The sequence below is a fragment of the Coffea arabica genome, chromosome 2e (genome assembly GCF_036785885.1).
Source record: "Coffea arabica cultivar ET-39 chromosome 2e, Coffea Arabica ET-39 HiFi, whole genome shotgun sequence".
NCBI lineage: Eukaryota > Viridiplantae > Streptophyta > Magnoliopsida > Gentianales > Rubiaceae > Coffea > Coffea arabica.
In genome coordinates, this window is record NC_092313.1 from 71,431,252 (window position 1) to 71,448,013 (window position 16,762).

General features: G+C 35.1%; 1 protein-coding gene across 3 annotated transcripts; it reads left to right on the plus strand.

Moving 5' to 3' along the window:
• Window positions 1-1,553: 1,553 nt before the first annotated feature.
• On the plus strand, window positions 1,554-15,664 carry LOC113732918 (phospholipase D zeta 1). 3 transcript variants are annotated; one of them, XM_072080922.1, is made up of 22 exons: window positions 1,563-2,050; window positions 3,875-3,976; window positions 4,140-4,255; window positions 4,350-4,491; window positions 5,065-5,235; window positions 6,270-6,443; window positions 6,855-7,097; window positions 7,189-7,305; window positions 8,260-8,399; window positions 8,568-8,717; window positions 9,441-9,597; window positions 9,669-9,960; window positions 10,068-10,198; window positions 10,740-10,850; window positions 12,086-12,232; window positions 12,308-12,505; window positions 13,132-13,233; window positions 13,922-14,053; window positions 14,218-14,283; window positions 14,382-14,480; window positions 15,029-15,090; window positions 15,204-15,664. In XM_072080922.1, exons 1-22 carry the CDS (start codon window positions 1,847-1,849, stop codon window positions 15,454-15,456), a joined length of 3,309 nt encoding a protein of 1,102 aa, XP_071937023.1. In that variant the 5' UTR covers window positions 1,563-1,846; the 3' UTR covers window positions 15,457-15,664. The 3 variants fall into 3 exon arrangements, with proteins under 3 accessions (XP_071937024.1, XP_071937023.1, XP_027114761.2); XM_027258960.2 differs by lacking the exon at window positions 14,382-14,480 and having other exon boundaries at window positions 1,572-2,050; XM_072080923.1 differs by lacking the exons at window positions 13,922-14,053; window positions 14,218-14,283; window positions 14,382-14,480; window positions 15,029-15,090; window positions 15,204-15,664 and adding an exon at window positions 13,768-13,915 and having other exon boundaries at window positions 1,554-2,050.
• Window positions 15,665-16,762: the final 1,098 nt, after the last annotated feature.

Genomic DNA, 16,762 nt, shown 5'->3' on the forward strand with positions numbered 1-16,762 from the left:
GAATTCTTGCTGTGTGCACACAACAACAATCTAAATAGTTGATGGCAATAGAAGAGTTTGTGTATCATATCCATTCTGATGATTATCCTGCCCATCTCCATTAACATATATGCACACCAAATTTCCCTCTCAGCACGCAATATTATAGAATCCCTTTAGTGTTTGGTGGGAGATGTTGTTACTTGCGGGTGGAAAACATAGGAATCGGTTGGCTAATTGAGACAGACTACTAAAGGATTGGATCCAAAGATTATTACTAAAATACTAAAGGCATAAAAGGGTACCTAACCATGAAAAGCAATATACAACCTTTATAGCATATTCTCGGTTGTAAGCACAAAAATATTGGATATTCCGTACTGGATTCTACTCGGCACGTTCCGTATTCGACAATTCATTCTTGAAATGACTACAATTGATTCATTGTAGCCTTGAGAGTTTACACTTTCAGTCCCAGCCCCCACTTTCAAGAAATTTGACCTTTTCCTTTTTTGAGTGATTGGAACTAGCCGAAATCTGATTCAGCAGACATGCTAGCTCCCTTCAACATATGAGAATATTCCAAATCAAATTCCAATGCCATTACTTACTTTAAGGAACCTTCTATGCCATGCTGTTTGTCATGATGGGGTGGGAGGTCAAGATTATACTTGTCATTTAATCGTGATTGTTGCTTTTAAGTGATTTTTTTGGACGGAACTCCGTCGATTAGACTCCCACTTCCCTTATGTTAGACATGAATAGGTTATACAAATGTTATCGTTGCAATAAAAAAATAGTAACATTTCTGTACTTTTAATGTTGTCATTTCTTTTATATAATCACTTTTTTCATATATATATGTATATATATATAACTAACTCAAAATATTAGATTAAATTGTATAAAAAACATACAATATCAAGCGCAAATATGGCCCCAAATATCGTATGAGTGATAATATATCATGCAAATTTTTATATATTTTATTATTCATATAATCCTTTTTTTTGGTTTGTTGTTGAGTTACTTTAAAACTTCATTTTAGCTCCAATATAATTCTAACCCCAAATAATCTGCAATCTAGTTAGCTCAATAAAACCGAATGATAAAAATCTTTTTCATTTTCCTCGTGAGTTTTATAACTTGCTTTTTACTATCTATATATTAATTCGTGCCAAACTTGGTTCACCTTTTTTTTTTCTTCTCTTTGCTTTTATTTTTGTGAGCTAAGACCTGATTTGGCAATAAATCATAGTATATGCTACAAATGCCAAATGAATACAGAAAAATCTCAATTTTATCAAAAGAAAATTGAAAAAGCAACTTGCCAAACTCATTAATAATTTGCTCCCAAGCGAATCAGTACCCTAAAAGAATATGCGAAAAGAACACAAGGACATAATCGTCATTTCACCCATTTCAGTTAAGACAGTTTTCCACCAAAGTCTCACTATTCCATTCAAAGAAGGGATTTAAAAATTAAAACAGCTCATTTCCCATTTAATCACATGATTACTCCTTAATCTCCCCAGTTCAAATGCTCGCGAACCACTAAAACCGCCCCCAACCAAACCTTATTTTTTCATGACCGCCATCCTGCTTGCGCCACGTGTATAAAACAACCTGATCACGATGTATGGATCATACGTGTCACCATCTAAACCTTCCTTCCCAGAAATCCCGTGCACCCGCACCCAAAGGCTAAAACCTTACGTCACCTTTTCTGTCTTTCTTCTCCAACTATATATTACGCTTCTTTTTTTTTTTGTTTCTTCTTTCTGCTCTTAGAGCTCTTTTGGTTTTCCTCTGAATTTATTTGTACGTTTACTTATTTATTTTTACTGAATAATTCAGAAAAAGAGAAATGTTGACGGAGAAACTTATCCCGGAGAAGCTTCCATCGTCGTCGGCGATGTCATCGAGTCACTCGCTCCGGTGCCACGGGGAAACGACGACGAGAATGTTTGAAGAGTTGCCGACGGCGACAATTGTCTCGTTGTCGAGACCGGACGCAGGGGAAATTAGCCCATTGCTTTTATCATACACCATTGAAGTCCAATACAAACAGGTCCAGACTCTTTTTTCGTTTCTTTTCCTCTTCTTTTTTTTTTTTTTGGTTTTTACGTTTTCTCCAATCAGAATATAATATATGTGATGCATTTATGTGCATGTTTGTATGTGGCATATGTATTTGAGGAAGTAGCTATGTACGCATGGCGCGAACGGCATTTCACATTTTTTTTTTAGAATTTAATACTATAATACGCATATGGCGGGGTCTCTTTTTTTTTTGGGGCTATTTTTACTATATTTATGCGAGGGGCAATTTTTTTATTGCTCTTCTTGTTGGTATTGAATAAGTTTGCAAAGGATATAAGAAGAAATGTTGTTTTATCTTTTTATTTTATTTTTTTTGTGTGTTGTTAATGGAAAGAATTTGAGTTTTTTCTCTTCTTCTTTTTTTACACCTTTGTTCCAATGCAAATATTTGGTTGGTCGATAATTTACTTGGTTATGTATAAGCAGCTTGGTGGAATTTATACTTGAATTAAATCTATATTTATTTCTTATACACTAATACTTATTTATCGGAAATTGGGCTGCTAATTGCTTGTTTGATGCATTCCAACATTTTTCGACAATTACATAATGTTCATGTACAATTATGAGTATGGATATTCCATGCATTTTTTCGGTTGTTGGTGTTATTGTTGGGGGTAGGTATACATGGAGGATGTGATTAGTATAATAAATCATAGCAATATGAAAATTCTCAAGTTCTTTTGATTGTGGAACTTTTGTCACGATGCAGAAGGTACATTCTGAATTTAAATGATGCTGAAAGTACTTTTGGAAATTGTGATAGAGTTCCTTTTGAACCTGAAGATGTTTTTTAAGTTTTTTGAGACAAAAAGTGAATCTTTCAAATGTGTTGGTTAACAGTGACAAGGTGGCTTTTTTCAATCCCGTCAGCACATCATGCTTGTGAAGGGAACTTCAGTTTGTAGATTTTTAGGATTTAATGGAAAAATAGCTTTGTTTTGAGAAGGAATTGATAATTTTTTTAAAAAAAATTCCATTAATGCATTAAGGTCATGGTGAATGCCTGGAATTGAATATTAGAGACAGAAAGGCAGGTGGAAGCATGAGTGTTACGAAATGTATGAGAAGATTCAGGACCAGAAAAAAAAAATGTACTTGCAGTTACAGGAATTTATATTTTCTTTCTTTTTTCTTTTTTGAGCAAGTCAAGGAAATCATGACTGCAACTCATGTGATGGAAAACACTAGCACAGTCTCTCTTCTCCAGACCATTGAATCTTAAACTGTTATGTGCCTGTAGAGGCTAGATAACTCATTCTTTAATCCTTACTGGAGCTTTTGAGCTGGGCTATCCCCACTTCAGATGTTCCAAACTAAGCTGATTGGTTAGTGTTTTGCTAGTGTATGTTATAGTTTAGAAGAACCAGAAACTGATCATGCTAAGGTTGTCGGATCTTTTTGTCTTTCATGAGTTAACATTTAACAACACACTCCTTGCTGAAGAATATTTTACTGCTTTTAACCACTTGGTATAATTTCTGAATAATGCTTTTGGTGTTAAACATGTTATCGTCAAATTTCTTTACTCAGTATATGCTTCTATCCTGTGATAGCTTTTATTTGAAGGATGTTTTTCATATGCTTCTTAATCATAGTTGCTTTAGCAATGAACTTCTCTCATTTCCTTCTTTCCTTGCCTTCTCTCTCTCTCTCTCTATGTGTACTGTGTGTCCGTCTCTGTTGTCTGTTTCTTTTGGCAGAAGGAAGACTTTAAAGTCTGTCTGTTTGGGTTTTACTGATTTCAATAGAGTTCAAATTGCATGCTGATTAAATGTACTTCAATTGACAGTTTAAGTGGTCACTATTGAAGAAGGCCTCAGAAGTTTTTTATCTACACTTTGCACTGAAGAAGCGTGCCATTATTGAAGAGTTTCATGAGAAGCAAGAGCAGGTTCTCTCTCTCTCTCTCTCTGCATTAAATCTAAGCACAGTTGCAAACAGATAACTATTTATTGTTCTTAATCTCTTACAGTGATGGTACGTATTATATAATTTCCTTTTGTGGATGATGCCTAAAATATGCTAAGGTTTGTATATAAATTTTGCACAAAAAGGTTAAGGAATGGCTTCAATACTTTGGAATTGGAGATCATACAGCTGTAATGCATGATGATGATGAAGCTGATGACGGAGCTGTGCCTATGTTCTCCGATGAAAGTGTTAAAAACAGGTGATTGCAAGGGTATAATCCTTTAGCTTTTCAAGTAGAATGTTACACCTGAGTAATTTGGGATGTTTTAACTCCTAGAGTTGGTTTCCTGCAGAAATGTTCCATCCAGAGCTGCTTTGTCAATCATTCGTCCTGCATTGAGCAGACAGCAGACTGTCTCAGAAAAAGCAAAAGTTGCAATGCAAGGCTATCTAGACCATTTTTTCGGTAACTTGGACATTGTCAATACTAGAGAGGTGCATAGAGAATGTCCTTGTATTGGTCTATATATGAAGTAAACAGTTGAAGTTCTTAATCTCTGAATTATTTGTTATTTCCTCTTTATTTATGAGATAGATTCAGCTATATGTATAGTTTTTGTTAAACTTTCTCTTCACAATTATATGTACAAGAAGTAGTGTGAAATTTCACTTTAGGACTGAAAGCTTTTGGTCAAAGTATGGCTGTTCTCACTAACGTTACCAGGAGTAGGAAATTAAACTTTGTATGTTATCTTGCCCATTTCTTTATCTGCGATATATTCAAGCTACAAATCATGAAAGCTTCTCTTTTTGCAGTTTATCAAATATCTGAATAAAATAAAGAAGACCCAAAACTAAGATAAATAGTTTGTGCTCCAATAGTAAACCTGAAAGTAGCTGAAATTTCCACTTATACATCATAGTGACAGAGATTTTATGGTATTTTAATCTCTTTTTCCCCAAGGATATATTTTGAAGATATTCTTATTTCATTTTCATTTTAGCAGTTCTTTGTGTTTTATTACTGATATATTTTGATAATCATGCAACTTATCTTCTTAATTCTAGGTTTGCAAGTTTTTGGAAGTTTCTAAATTATCATTTTCACAAGAATTTGGTCCTAAGCTAAGAGAAGATTATGTAATGGTTAAGCATTTGTCAAGGACGCCAAAGGAGGAAGCATATGCAAGGTGTTGCTTGTGTCATTGGACTGGCTGTTGTAATAGCAAGTGGCAGAAGGTAAATGCTCTTGCTAGTATTGGTATAAGCATGAATATGTGTAAACTAGTTAGGCATAGTTTTTGTAGCAGTGGAGGTTCAAAGAGTACTCATATAGTCTTCTACAAAGTTAATGAGCTAACAGTGGATCTTTTTTAAGTTAAATTGATTCAGTTAGTGTTATATAATCTTGATGAAACATTCATCTGTTGCTGTGACTCTTTCTGCTGCTAGTAGTCCTCTGTCTGTGATATTTTTCCAAAGAAAGAATCTTTTCCCAGTTTTTACCTAGTGGTTATCAAAACTGGAGGTTCAAATCAATTCAGGCTATATGAGATATTTGCTGAATCACGTCGTTTCCTCAACAAAACAAATTTGAAAATTTGTTTTGGAAAGCCAAATAGTATTGTCGAATTACATTGTTTCCAAGGGTATGGATATTTTTATTTGTAATTCTTGTTGCGGCTACTGGTTTATGTTCAAAGACTAATATACTTGAGTGATGTCCTCTCATTTTGGATTCAATGACCTGTAGCTGATATTCAGATATTGTATTAACTATGCTCTTCTCTAAAAGGAAATACCATATGGAGATATTTTTCTTATGGTTGATAAACAAAGACAGAATTTGTTAATTTGTGACTTTAGATTTTTATGATGGAAATATTTGTCCGTGCTCATAACTTTTTCATCTTATTCATCTGTTGGTCACAGTTACTTATGCTGCCATTATTCTATGCTCACTATTATTTGTAAAGCTGATAGTATCTCACTAAAATTCAGATTTTTGTGTTCTGTCATGATTCTTTTTTATTTCACTCTGTGGTGGATGGATATACATATGAGCAGGATTGGGTTTGAAAACATAGGCATTTGAAGGTAATTTTCAGGTTTGGATTTGATCATGTCATTATTGAATTTACTGTTGACTGAATGGATCAACGAATCTTCAATTAAGTGCCTTGAATTGTTGTTTCAATAATGTCTCCTACTTTCTGGGCTTTAATTTTCAGATTGTTTATTTTATTGCATGACAAAAGACAATCTACTTACAGGTTTGGGCTGTCTTAAAGCCTGGATTCTTGGCTTTGCTGAAGGATCCCTTTGACACGAGCCCATTGGATATAGTTGTCTTTGATGTACTTCCAGCTTCAAGCTTAGATGGAAAGGATGGATCATGTTTGGCTGAAGAGATAAAGAAACGAAACCCATTGCATTACACGTTTAAGGTACAAATGATGGTTTAGTTTCAAGACATGAAATATTCTGTGAACTTATACTCTAGCTTGTTCTGTCATCATGCTAACTAGCCTTCTTTATATTCGAAGTATGTTAGACTAGATTGCTCTTGCTATGCTCTTGATGTGCTTGGTATAAGATAATCATGCATTTTTGAATTGCAATTATATAATAAGAAAGTATTTATTATTCTTTGCCACACAATATACACTAACTTAGGTTTTTTTTTGGATCTCTTATGCCTCAATTTTATTGTGTAAATCATGACATTAGAAAGGGCCTCCTTAAGGGAATTTGTTAGCATTAGAAATCAAACAAAATTTTTTTTCCCAAATAGTTTTCATGCCTGTCAACTTTACTTACAGGCTTTTAACTTTTTATCATCATTGTAATGGACAAAGGTTTCCTGTGGAAGTCGTAGAGTTGACTTAAGAAGCACGAGTTATGCTAAAGTCAGAAATTGGGTTTCAGCAATAAATAATGCTGGTCTTAGTCCTCCTGAAGGTTGGTGCCATTATCACCGTTTTGATTCGTTTGCTCCTCAAAGGGGCTTGACTGAGGATGGGACTCAAGCTCAATGGTTTATAGATGGAAAAGCTGCATTTGAAGCAATTGCTTCATCCATAGAGAAAGCAAAATCCGAGGTTTAATATTCATCTTGCTATATGACATTCTGGCTTCAATTTGTGCCAATTTTAACCGCTAAGACCTAAAGTGACGCGAAGTTGCCTACAGATATATATTACTGGATGGTGGCTTTGCCCTGAACTGTACTTAAGACGTCCCTTCCACGAACACTGCTCTTCTCGCCTTGACAAGCTGCTTGAAGTCAAAGCAAAGGAAGGGGTTCAGGTGAAAATAGAAGACCAACTTTTTTTACTTTCTCTATTTACATGATAAACTATGCATTTGAAAAATTTAAGATTGCAACTAAAGGAAGTGCTTCATATGAAGGGTAGCTTTGTAGTTTAGAGGCATGAGGTTTTTGTTAGAGCATAAGAAGTATCTGAGTGCTGTGGTACGAGCTTATACAATTGCAGGTTCTTTTGAATACTGATGACATCATCCTGCAGACCTAATTGTAAACTATCTGGGTAAATAATCTTTAGTATTCTTATGAAAAATACTTAGAGAAGAAGTTGATCAAGTAAGAGTTTTCGGTATCTAATTTCACTACTTGCCTTAGTTCTCTGTAGTTGCAGAATAGGTAGCCCTCCTCAATATATATGGTCATGCATCTGTGATTCAGAGAATTAAAAGTCCTTTTTTCCTTTAGGGATTGAAATCTAATAACAATGATTGTGGACCCATTACTCTTAATTTCAACTAAATGTGTATCTTGATAGCTACACTAAACAAAGGAAATTTACCAATTGGACTATATTTGCATGTTATTTTGTATTCTCTTGACTTTGAATAAGTCAGATAAATGTAACATAGCATTCAGCCCAGCCTACATGAGGTATGCTATGTGGATCCTTTTGTACAATCAAATTTAGCAACAGCCATGCTCTTGTCTTAAGTCAGGAGCACCTTTTTCTTCTCAATGACTATTTAGTCTTTCACCTTCTTACTACTCTATAGCTCATCCATCAACATGTCAAGCAGCTCAACTTTTGATACTTGTAAGGATGTCATCCTCATGTTTGAGAGCTGCATTAAAATGAAATTATCTAGAAGCCTTTCTCCTTGGGTGAGGAGATATGAAAGATGTATCTTTTTATTTTTTAGTATTTTTAACGCATATACCATCAATGGCCACAAGTACTTGGTATTCATGAATTTGTATATTTTGTGCTTTTGCAGATTTACATTCTTCTCTACAAGGAGGTTTCTGTAGCTTTAAAAATTAACAGCTCGTATAGTAAAAGGAAGCTTCTTAGCATCCATGAGAATATCAAAGTTCTCCGCTACCCTAACCGTTTTCCAACTGGTGTTTACTTATGGTATGCAACTACTTGAGCAGTAAACTGAAAATTTTCGTGTGATTTGACTTCAAATGTCCATATTGCAGCTGTTGCAGATTTTTTTTATTTTTTGGTCATTAAAGCTTTCCAGTATTATCCTTTTCCCCCTTTTCATGTGAACTCATTCAATGCCTTGTAAATAATCAGGTCACACCATGAAAAGCTGGTTATTGTAGATCACTATATTTGTTTTCTTGGAGGACTGGATTTATGCTTTGGGCGTTATGATACGAATGAACATAAAGTGGGAGACTACCCCCCTTTTGTATGGCCTGGAAAGGACTACTACAATCCCAGGTAAAAATCTTGTACTTCTTTACTCAGCCAACTGGTACTCTAGAATTTCTGTGAGCATGCCAACCTTTTAACTTGTCAATTGATGGTAGTTAGTGACAGATGAGATTCATGTGGACTTCTATTTTAGAAGAGATTGACGTAGAGCTGGAAGTTGATCTGTAGCTCATAGATGATTTATTATCAGCTGAATGGATGCATTTGAGCAATAGTTATGCATTTATGGCATATGGTTGACTGATTATCAGGAATCAGGAATCATTATTGATGCATATATATATATATGATTGAGTCAACCTAGCGAAATGTCTAGAAATGGTTGAACTATGATATTACTTATTATAGAAAAGCACTTGGCAACATACTTACCTTGATCTCTTGATGCCAAAAATGTGTCAGGAATGGAATTGTGTACTCTCACGTTACATCAGTTTGTTCATAATATTACCTAGGATGACTTAATTTAACTTAGTTAAAAAACAAAAACAATGACTTCTTCTTGGAATGGCCACTTTTTCAAAATATGTTGTAGAAGTGTGCAATATCACTCGTCACTAATTTAGATTCCATTTTCACAAACTCTTGAAAGCTAGTGTGCTGTTTTCAGTATTTATGCATTCAAGTGTACTTTTGTCCTCTTAATTCTTCACAAATTTCATATGAACCTTGTCTATCAGTTCTAAGGTTTGCTATCAGCTTCCTTTTTAACAATTACTATTCATTCAGGGAATCTGAACCAAATTCTTGGGAAGACACCATGAAAGACGAGCTTGAGAGAAGAAAGTACCCTCGAATGCCTTGGCATGATGTCCATTGTGCTCTATGGGGACCACCATGTCGAGATGTAGCCAGGCACTTTGTTCAGCGTTGGAACCATGCTAAGGTTTACATCTACATCTACTATGCATTCTATGTAAAAAATTTCAATTGCTCATGCATTGATTATCCATCCAGAGGAACACAGCTCCAGATGAACAACAAATACCACTTCTTATGCCTCAGCAGCATATGGTTCTTCCACATTACATGGGAAGGAGTGAGGAGATAGAGATAAAAGATAAGGCTACTCCAGTGAATAATAATTACTTAGACAGACAGGATTCATTTTCTTCACAGTCCCCTTTAGAAGATGTCCCATTGCTATTGCCCCAGGAAGCTAATGGCCCTGACTTTTCCAGCTTAGATGACAGATTAAGTGTGCCAGCTTCCGATCAATACCAACCGAATCAGCATGAGGCCAAAGAAGGTTTTATATTCGCCTTCCATAAATTCACAGTTGGATCTTCTGTATCAGACCTTAAATTGAAAGTCGTTTGAGACGAATTTTGATCACATACTTTTAACCTGAAACAGAAAAGGATGAAGCTGGAGCATCTGACTTGGAAAATTCAGATGACTGGTGGGAAAGACAAGAGCGAGTTTGTCAGGTTGTTTCACCTGATGAAGCAACTCAAGTGGGTCCTCGTACTACATGTTACTGTCAGGTTAGATGTAGTCCCCATTAAAATTCAATTACATGTTTCTTTTACTGTATTAACCGCAAAATTGATCTCCTTTTCCTTTTGACTTCCAGATTTTTATAGTATTGTTTGAAGTTAACTATTTTTAAACTTACAATATGTAAGAAAAGAAACTCTATATAAAATATGTAAAAGAATTAGTGGTTTCAGAAACAGAGTTCTTGACTAAGAATAAGGTTCTGTATCAGAAACAAGTTGCTCTTAATTTTCAAATTTCAACTGTTTAACCATTTTTGTGTTCAGATTCTGAATTGAACCACCATTTCAGATCTGAAAGCCTTGTGAGAAGAGAAAGTAAACTACAGGGTAGAGGAATATTTTACAGAATGAGAAATTGGGCATGAAACACAATGCTGTTTCTTTCCAACTTCAGGAAATGGCTCCTATATCAAAAAGTTTAACATCTTGTCGTATAACTGTTTCTAGTCTTGTTACACTTTTGCTTTCTGGAATGTTATGTGCTGAATTTGAGCTCACTCGTGGTTTTCATTCTGATAAATTGTAGATCATTAGAAGCGTAAGCAATTGGTCTGCTGGAATAAGTAGAACTGAAGACAGCATTCACAGAGCTTATTGTTCTATGATAGAGAAGGCGGAACACTTCATTTACATAGAGGTGAAATCAACTATCTGAATTACTATAAAAGTGGTTATATGCTGCTGTATCTGAGTCAGTTTTGGAGAAATGACCAACATATCTTGGTCTGGCTTCAATCATTAACATATCAATGGCAAAAATAGCGACAATATGGATAATAAATTGGACTTTTAAGTTTTTTAATTCTTTGCAAAAGCGTCTTCCATGTATTCCTATTAGACAGTTTTCTTGGATTAGGAGTTACAGAAAAAAAGCTTGATGTTTTAAATATCGGGCATTGGAGTTAATGAACTGTCCAAAAGCAACTAAATATTGATTAACTTCATGAGGCAAAATCCTCGTTGTGTCAAATGCAGAGATCAGTAATAAGACCTTTGTGATCAAGAAATGCTCTGAGACGCTCTGAGACACTGGATAAATTTAGTTGATCTAGCACAGGGATTCATCTTAGGTTCTGACATTAGCACACTGATTTGTGATGAAATATTTTTGAACTCAGATGTGATGTCTTCTCTTTATGGTTAACTCTTTCTTCATAAAAGCTTCTGGCAATTAGAAACCATGTATACTTGTCAAGGAGGTGCATAGATAAGTGAGATTATGGAAATACTTGCAGTGTGGAAAGTTTGTATGTTGTTAGCTGATACAGGGTCCGTTCATCCCATTCAGATTTCTGAGGCTTCTTAAAGAAGGCTAATTGTATATGTTTTCTGAGAATGTTAAGGGAACTTTCAACTTGAAATCTATCCTGAAAATGCACCTTTAGAGTTTTTTAATGAATTAGATATTTTCAAATTCTCATTCGGCACAAGTACTTAAAGGTGGTGTCAGAAACAGGTGCATCTCCGCAGATATTTTTGCTTTATTTGTTTAAGAAAATATAGCATGCCGTGACAGTAAGAAAGTGAGTGCAGGCAGTTAAATGTTTTTATGGCTAAAACTCTCCGGAAGTGAAAACCTTCAGTGGCCAAAATCTCTAAAGGACCAGTTCTTTAAATCAGTAGAGAGAAATTTGTATTGAGTCAGTAAAACAAGCATATTGGTCCTTGAGAAAGAAGACAAACTAACCAGAGGACCCAAGAAAGTAATATAATCTTGTAAGTTAATTCATAAGCATGTAGCTTGGCTTGTGCTAGTTTCCTTGCCTAGATTGGTCATTAATTTTTTAATTTCTTGTCATTTACACGAGTGGTGGAAAGAAAAAATGTAAATGAATCTAATTATGTCTGTCATTTGTGGGATTCTGCTTTTAGAATCAGTTTTTCATATCAGGTCTTTCGGGTGATGATACCATTCAGAACCGTGTATTGGATGCTCTGTACAAGCGTATACTCCAAGCACACAAAGAACGTCAGTGTTTCAGGGTTATAGTTGTTATTCCTCTCTTACCGGGCTTCCAGGTAGGGCTGATTTTCATTCCACAAGATAACATAACTCTGTATTGTTGCCTCTTACGGCTATTTGTCATGTATCAGGGAGGTCTGGATGATGGTGGTGCTGCAACCGTACGAGCCATCATTCATTGGCAGTATCGAACAATTTCCAGACCAAAAAACTCGATATTAGACAACCTTTATTCTTTGCTGGGTGATGAAACAGATAACTATTTATCTTTTTATGGTTTAAGGAACCATGGCAAGCTTTCTGATGGTGGTCCAGTGGTCACAAGTCAGGTAATATCTTGCATACAGATTTTCAACTGATTAATGTATTATGCTTCCTTGAGTGGGATTGCATACTTAAAGATCTACATACTTTAGCATTTCATCACATCCTGACGGAATACCTTGCTTTTGATCCTTTAGCACCACAGCCACACCATGCCAAGCAAATACACTCAACTATTGGTACTCTATGGAGTTTTTCCTGTCTGTCTTCTTAGTAATTCTCTATGTTAGTGGTATTTTTTTCCTTTCTCGTTGTCTTGCACACTCCCAGGACATTAAGTAAACTGCCTTGATCCACAGTTTAGGAGTGCCCTAGATAATCCTAGCACAGTACTCTTCTGGTTCTCTTACTTTAATAACGTCAGTCCTTGATCTAGTACTTAACAAAACAACTAATCTAGGAAGTTAGCCCATCAACACATTCAGACTTGCGACATACTCTAGCACAAATTACTTCCAGTACTCCACTGGTGAAGTCTTCATAAGGGATGAAATATTACGCTAGGAGTGAATAATTGTTTTTGTCAAAAATTGCTTGTCCAGATTATTCCCAGATGAAATTAATGGTTTAACACTGGATTGTTGGCTATTAATTATTCTCTTTAATCAACTCTATATCATTTTCCTTCTAGGTGTATGTCCACAGTAAATTGATGATTATAGATGATTGCATAGCCCTGATTGGATCAGCAAACATTAATGACAGAAGTCTACTTGGGTCAAGAGACTCTGAGGTGAGCACATTCTGTTTTGGACAGACTTGCAGAATGAAAGTTCTATCATTTCATGTGTCATAGATACCATAAAATTCTGCTACTACTTATGAATGAAATTATTCTTCCTGTATTAATGAAATTTATATGGGCATGTGCAAGATACTGTGAAATTACTTTTGGCAAGTTTCTGACAGTTGGACATGAATACTCACAACAACAAAGTTCTTCTGTAAATGCTGTTAAGATTGAAAGCTAAACAGCTAGTTTTGGCATGCTACTGCATACTAATTTTAGTTTTATATTCAGTTGCCTTGAGACATGAAATCAGTTGATTTGATTGGTTCATTGGTTTGGTAATATGTCACTAAGATAACGTTTATGCATGTTTAAGAAATTGCTTTAGCACCAAACAATCTTCTATGATATCAAACCAGTGCTTAATTTTTTCAATTTGAATGTATCTTGTGTAGTTGGTTTTTCACCTTACCCTGTAGACTCCCTATCTCTGCCAGAACTCAAAAATGCAAAATGTATGATATTTTCTTGTTCTAGGTTGTCCATAAGTTTCACTGGATAAAGAAACTGCAGCTTATCTATCAGCATTCTCCTGAACCCAATCATCTCTACAAGTCCACTTGCTGAACTCCTTTGCCTATACTTAGTGCAAGTAAAAATGATAATTTTCACACTGACGTTCTTTTCTTAGATTGGCATGCTCATTGAAGATAAAACTTTAGTGGAATCATCAATGAATGGGAACTCATGGAAGGCGGGAGAATTTTCTTTCAACCTACGGATCTCTTTGTGGGCGGAGCATCTAGGCCTGTGCTCTGGGGAGGTTAGTGCTATTGACTGTTGACAATTTAACTTTGCACGCTAGTTCAGATTTTAGAATTTTTCTTTTTAAAAACCTCGCGATAATTCTTACGGCTGTTCTATAAGCTTAAATCAACTTTACCAAAAGATATTTACATGCATCATCCATCTTTTGATGTTTGCCAGATTGATAAAATCAGAGATCCGATAATTGACAGTACATACAAGGATTTGTGGATGGCAACTGCAAGGGTGAGAATATTTTGCCATTAAATGATAGCTTTTCGGTGTCAAGTACTCATACATTGTCTACTTGACAGTAAAAGTGTTTTTGTCCCTTCTGAATATAGGGTGCTGAACAGTTGAACATACAGCATAATGATTCTCCGTCTTACTCACAAACTTTTGAGTCGCTGCTGAATATAGGGTTTAGAGCAATTGAAAGCATGGTAACATAATTCTACACACTAGTATCAAAATTGTGTCAATATCCTGCCTTTTTCCTTGGCATTGAGAGGAAAAGCAGTCCACAAAGCTTCATATAGCTATATGGTCATGGAAGGGGTTATAATCTGCATGTCACACGGTTTAGCTTTCTCAACTGCCAATAATCATCTTATCCACTACGTGTTCTTGGAGCTTTGAAATCTTTGACAAGATCATATCTCAAATATGAACCACAAACATTGAGTTAATTTTCAATGCCTAAATCTATTTGCCAAAAAATGTTGATGTCCCAGACCAACTAGGGAGAGGATTCAACAGATTGAGCATCACACAAAAAATGTAAGGTGTGGTGATGCTTCAGAATTTTATTCCACAAAGTTTAGGGGAAAAAAATGAAAAGATCCTTGGGTACAGAAGCAGATTGTAGAAGCTTGATTAACTTTTGATATTTTAAGCCACAGAATTCTTAAGTTATGCCTTTCCCTTTTAAATAGAAACTTGATTTCTCTTCACCTTCCAAAGAAGCAACTAATGATGTTCTTTTTAACAGTCAAATGCCAGGATCTACCAAGATGTATTCGCTTGCATCCCAAATGACGTTATCCACTCAAGGTAAAAAAGGGTTCTGTGTCTATATTCTTGCTTTTCTCTTTTTCCTTTGTTTTGTTGTCTTCACTCGCTTGGATGGTTTCTCACATATACAACTGACATGGTCCAAAATGCAGGTCTGCTTTTAGACAAGCTATGAGTAACTCAAGGGAGAAAGTTGGGCATACTACCATAGATTTAGGAGTAGCCCCTGAGAAGGTAGAACATTTTGAGAATGGGGAAGTAATTCTTATGGATCCAACTAGAAAGTTGGAGTCAGTAAGAGGATTTCTGGTTTCCTTTCCCTTGGAGTTCATGTGTCAAGAAAAAGATTTGAGACCAATGTTTATTGAGAGCGAGTTTTATACATCCCCTCAGGTCTTTTATTGAGATAGCATCATAAAAGAAGAAAAACGCACTGTACAGGAAGTGTATATAATGCAGAAATGAGGATAGTTAGATGTGTGATTTTGTTGATTATGATTTTTTTTTCATTTTGATATTATTTGTCTACATATGTAACATCAATAGCAACATTGTAAATCATTCTTTGAAACTTTTAAATAAATATTCGATGTGAAATCAAGGTTAAAAATCATTTTGATCTTTCTAATTCATTTCTTCACATTTAATAGTAAATATAAATTTATAACCATCATACTGGTTTTTATTTTTTGGTAAACAACTTAGAATATGTTTAAAAAAAATTCACGTAAACTTAAAATAACCAAATTATCATTTTATTATACAAATGAGATCTGTAGTTCTCAAATTATAGTATAGATGCATATAATATTGACATGTAATTATAATGTGTGTGTATATATAATTAAATATAAATATTTACATTTTTTAATTTATTTTAGTGGTGGGGGATTGAGGACGGGGCGTCCTTCCTTCCCTTGCCCTATCTAAAACGGAAAGAGAATCCCCTTAATTTGAACCTTCAGTCCACCCAATTATTCCGTTCAATTATTTTACCTACATCTCTCCCTCCCCCTCCCCTCGATTACCATCCCTAGTTGTCACTGGCGAAGTCAAATGTAGTTGAGGGTAGACAATTATCTCCCTCCACCTCAAATTTGAGAAAGTTTTATTTTAGACATAAAGCTTGAAAATTTTTAAGTTGCTCCTTTATTTGCCCCCTAAGATATTTAAAATTCTCATTCTTATCAACTTTGCCCCCCAATGTTTTTGAAATTCTCTTTCTTATCTGTATTGTCCACTCTAAAATTTTTTAATCCCTCTTTTTTATTTACATTGACCTCCTTAATAAATTAAAAATTCTTAATCCTTACACTTCGCTATAGTGCTGGATCTAATTAAGATTAGTTATTGATGTAACTTCAAGAACAAACTCTTTTTACGTTTTCAAACTACCATTACATTATTACACAATTTAGATGTCAAAATATAATTGACAAAATGGAAAAAAGTATGTTTAACATAAGCATCTTTTGATTGCAAATTTACTATGATCATATTTGATGTAGTGTCGAATATTGAACTCCCTAACCCTAGGGTTCTGACTCCACCACTACTAGCTGCTAAGTTAGTTCAGCTATGGATTAGGTGGATTTGGGGACCGTCCCTGCACGGTTAAGGGCCAAGATTTGCCCTCAAAATTTTGTGCGGCTGAGATTACACCATGTAACTCGATTTCCGCGCCAAGTGTGGGGCCCACCACTATCTGTTG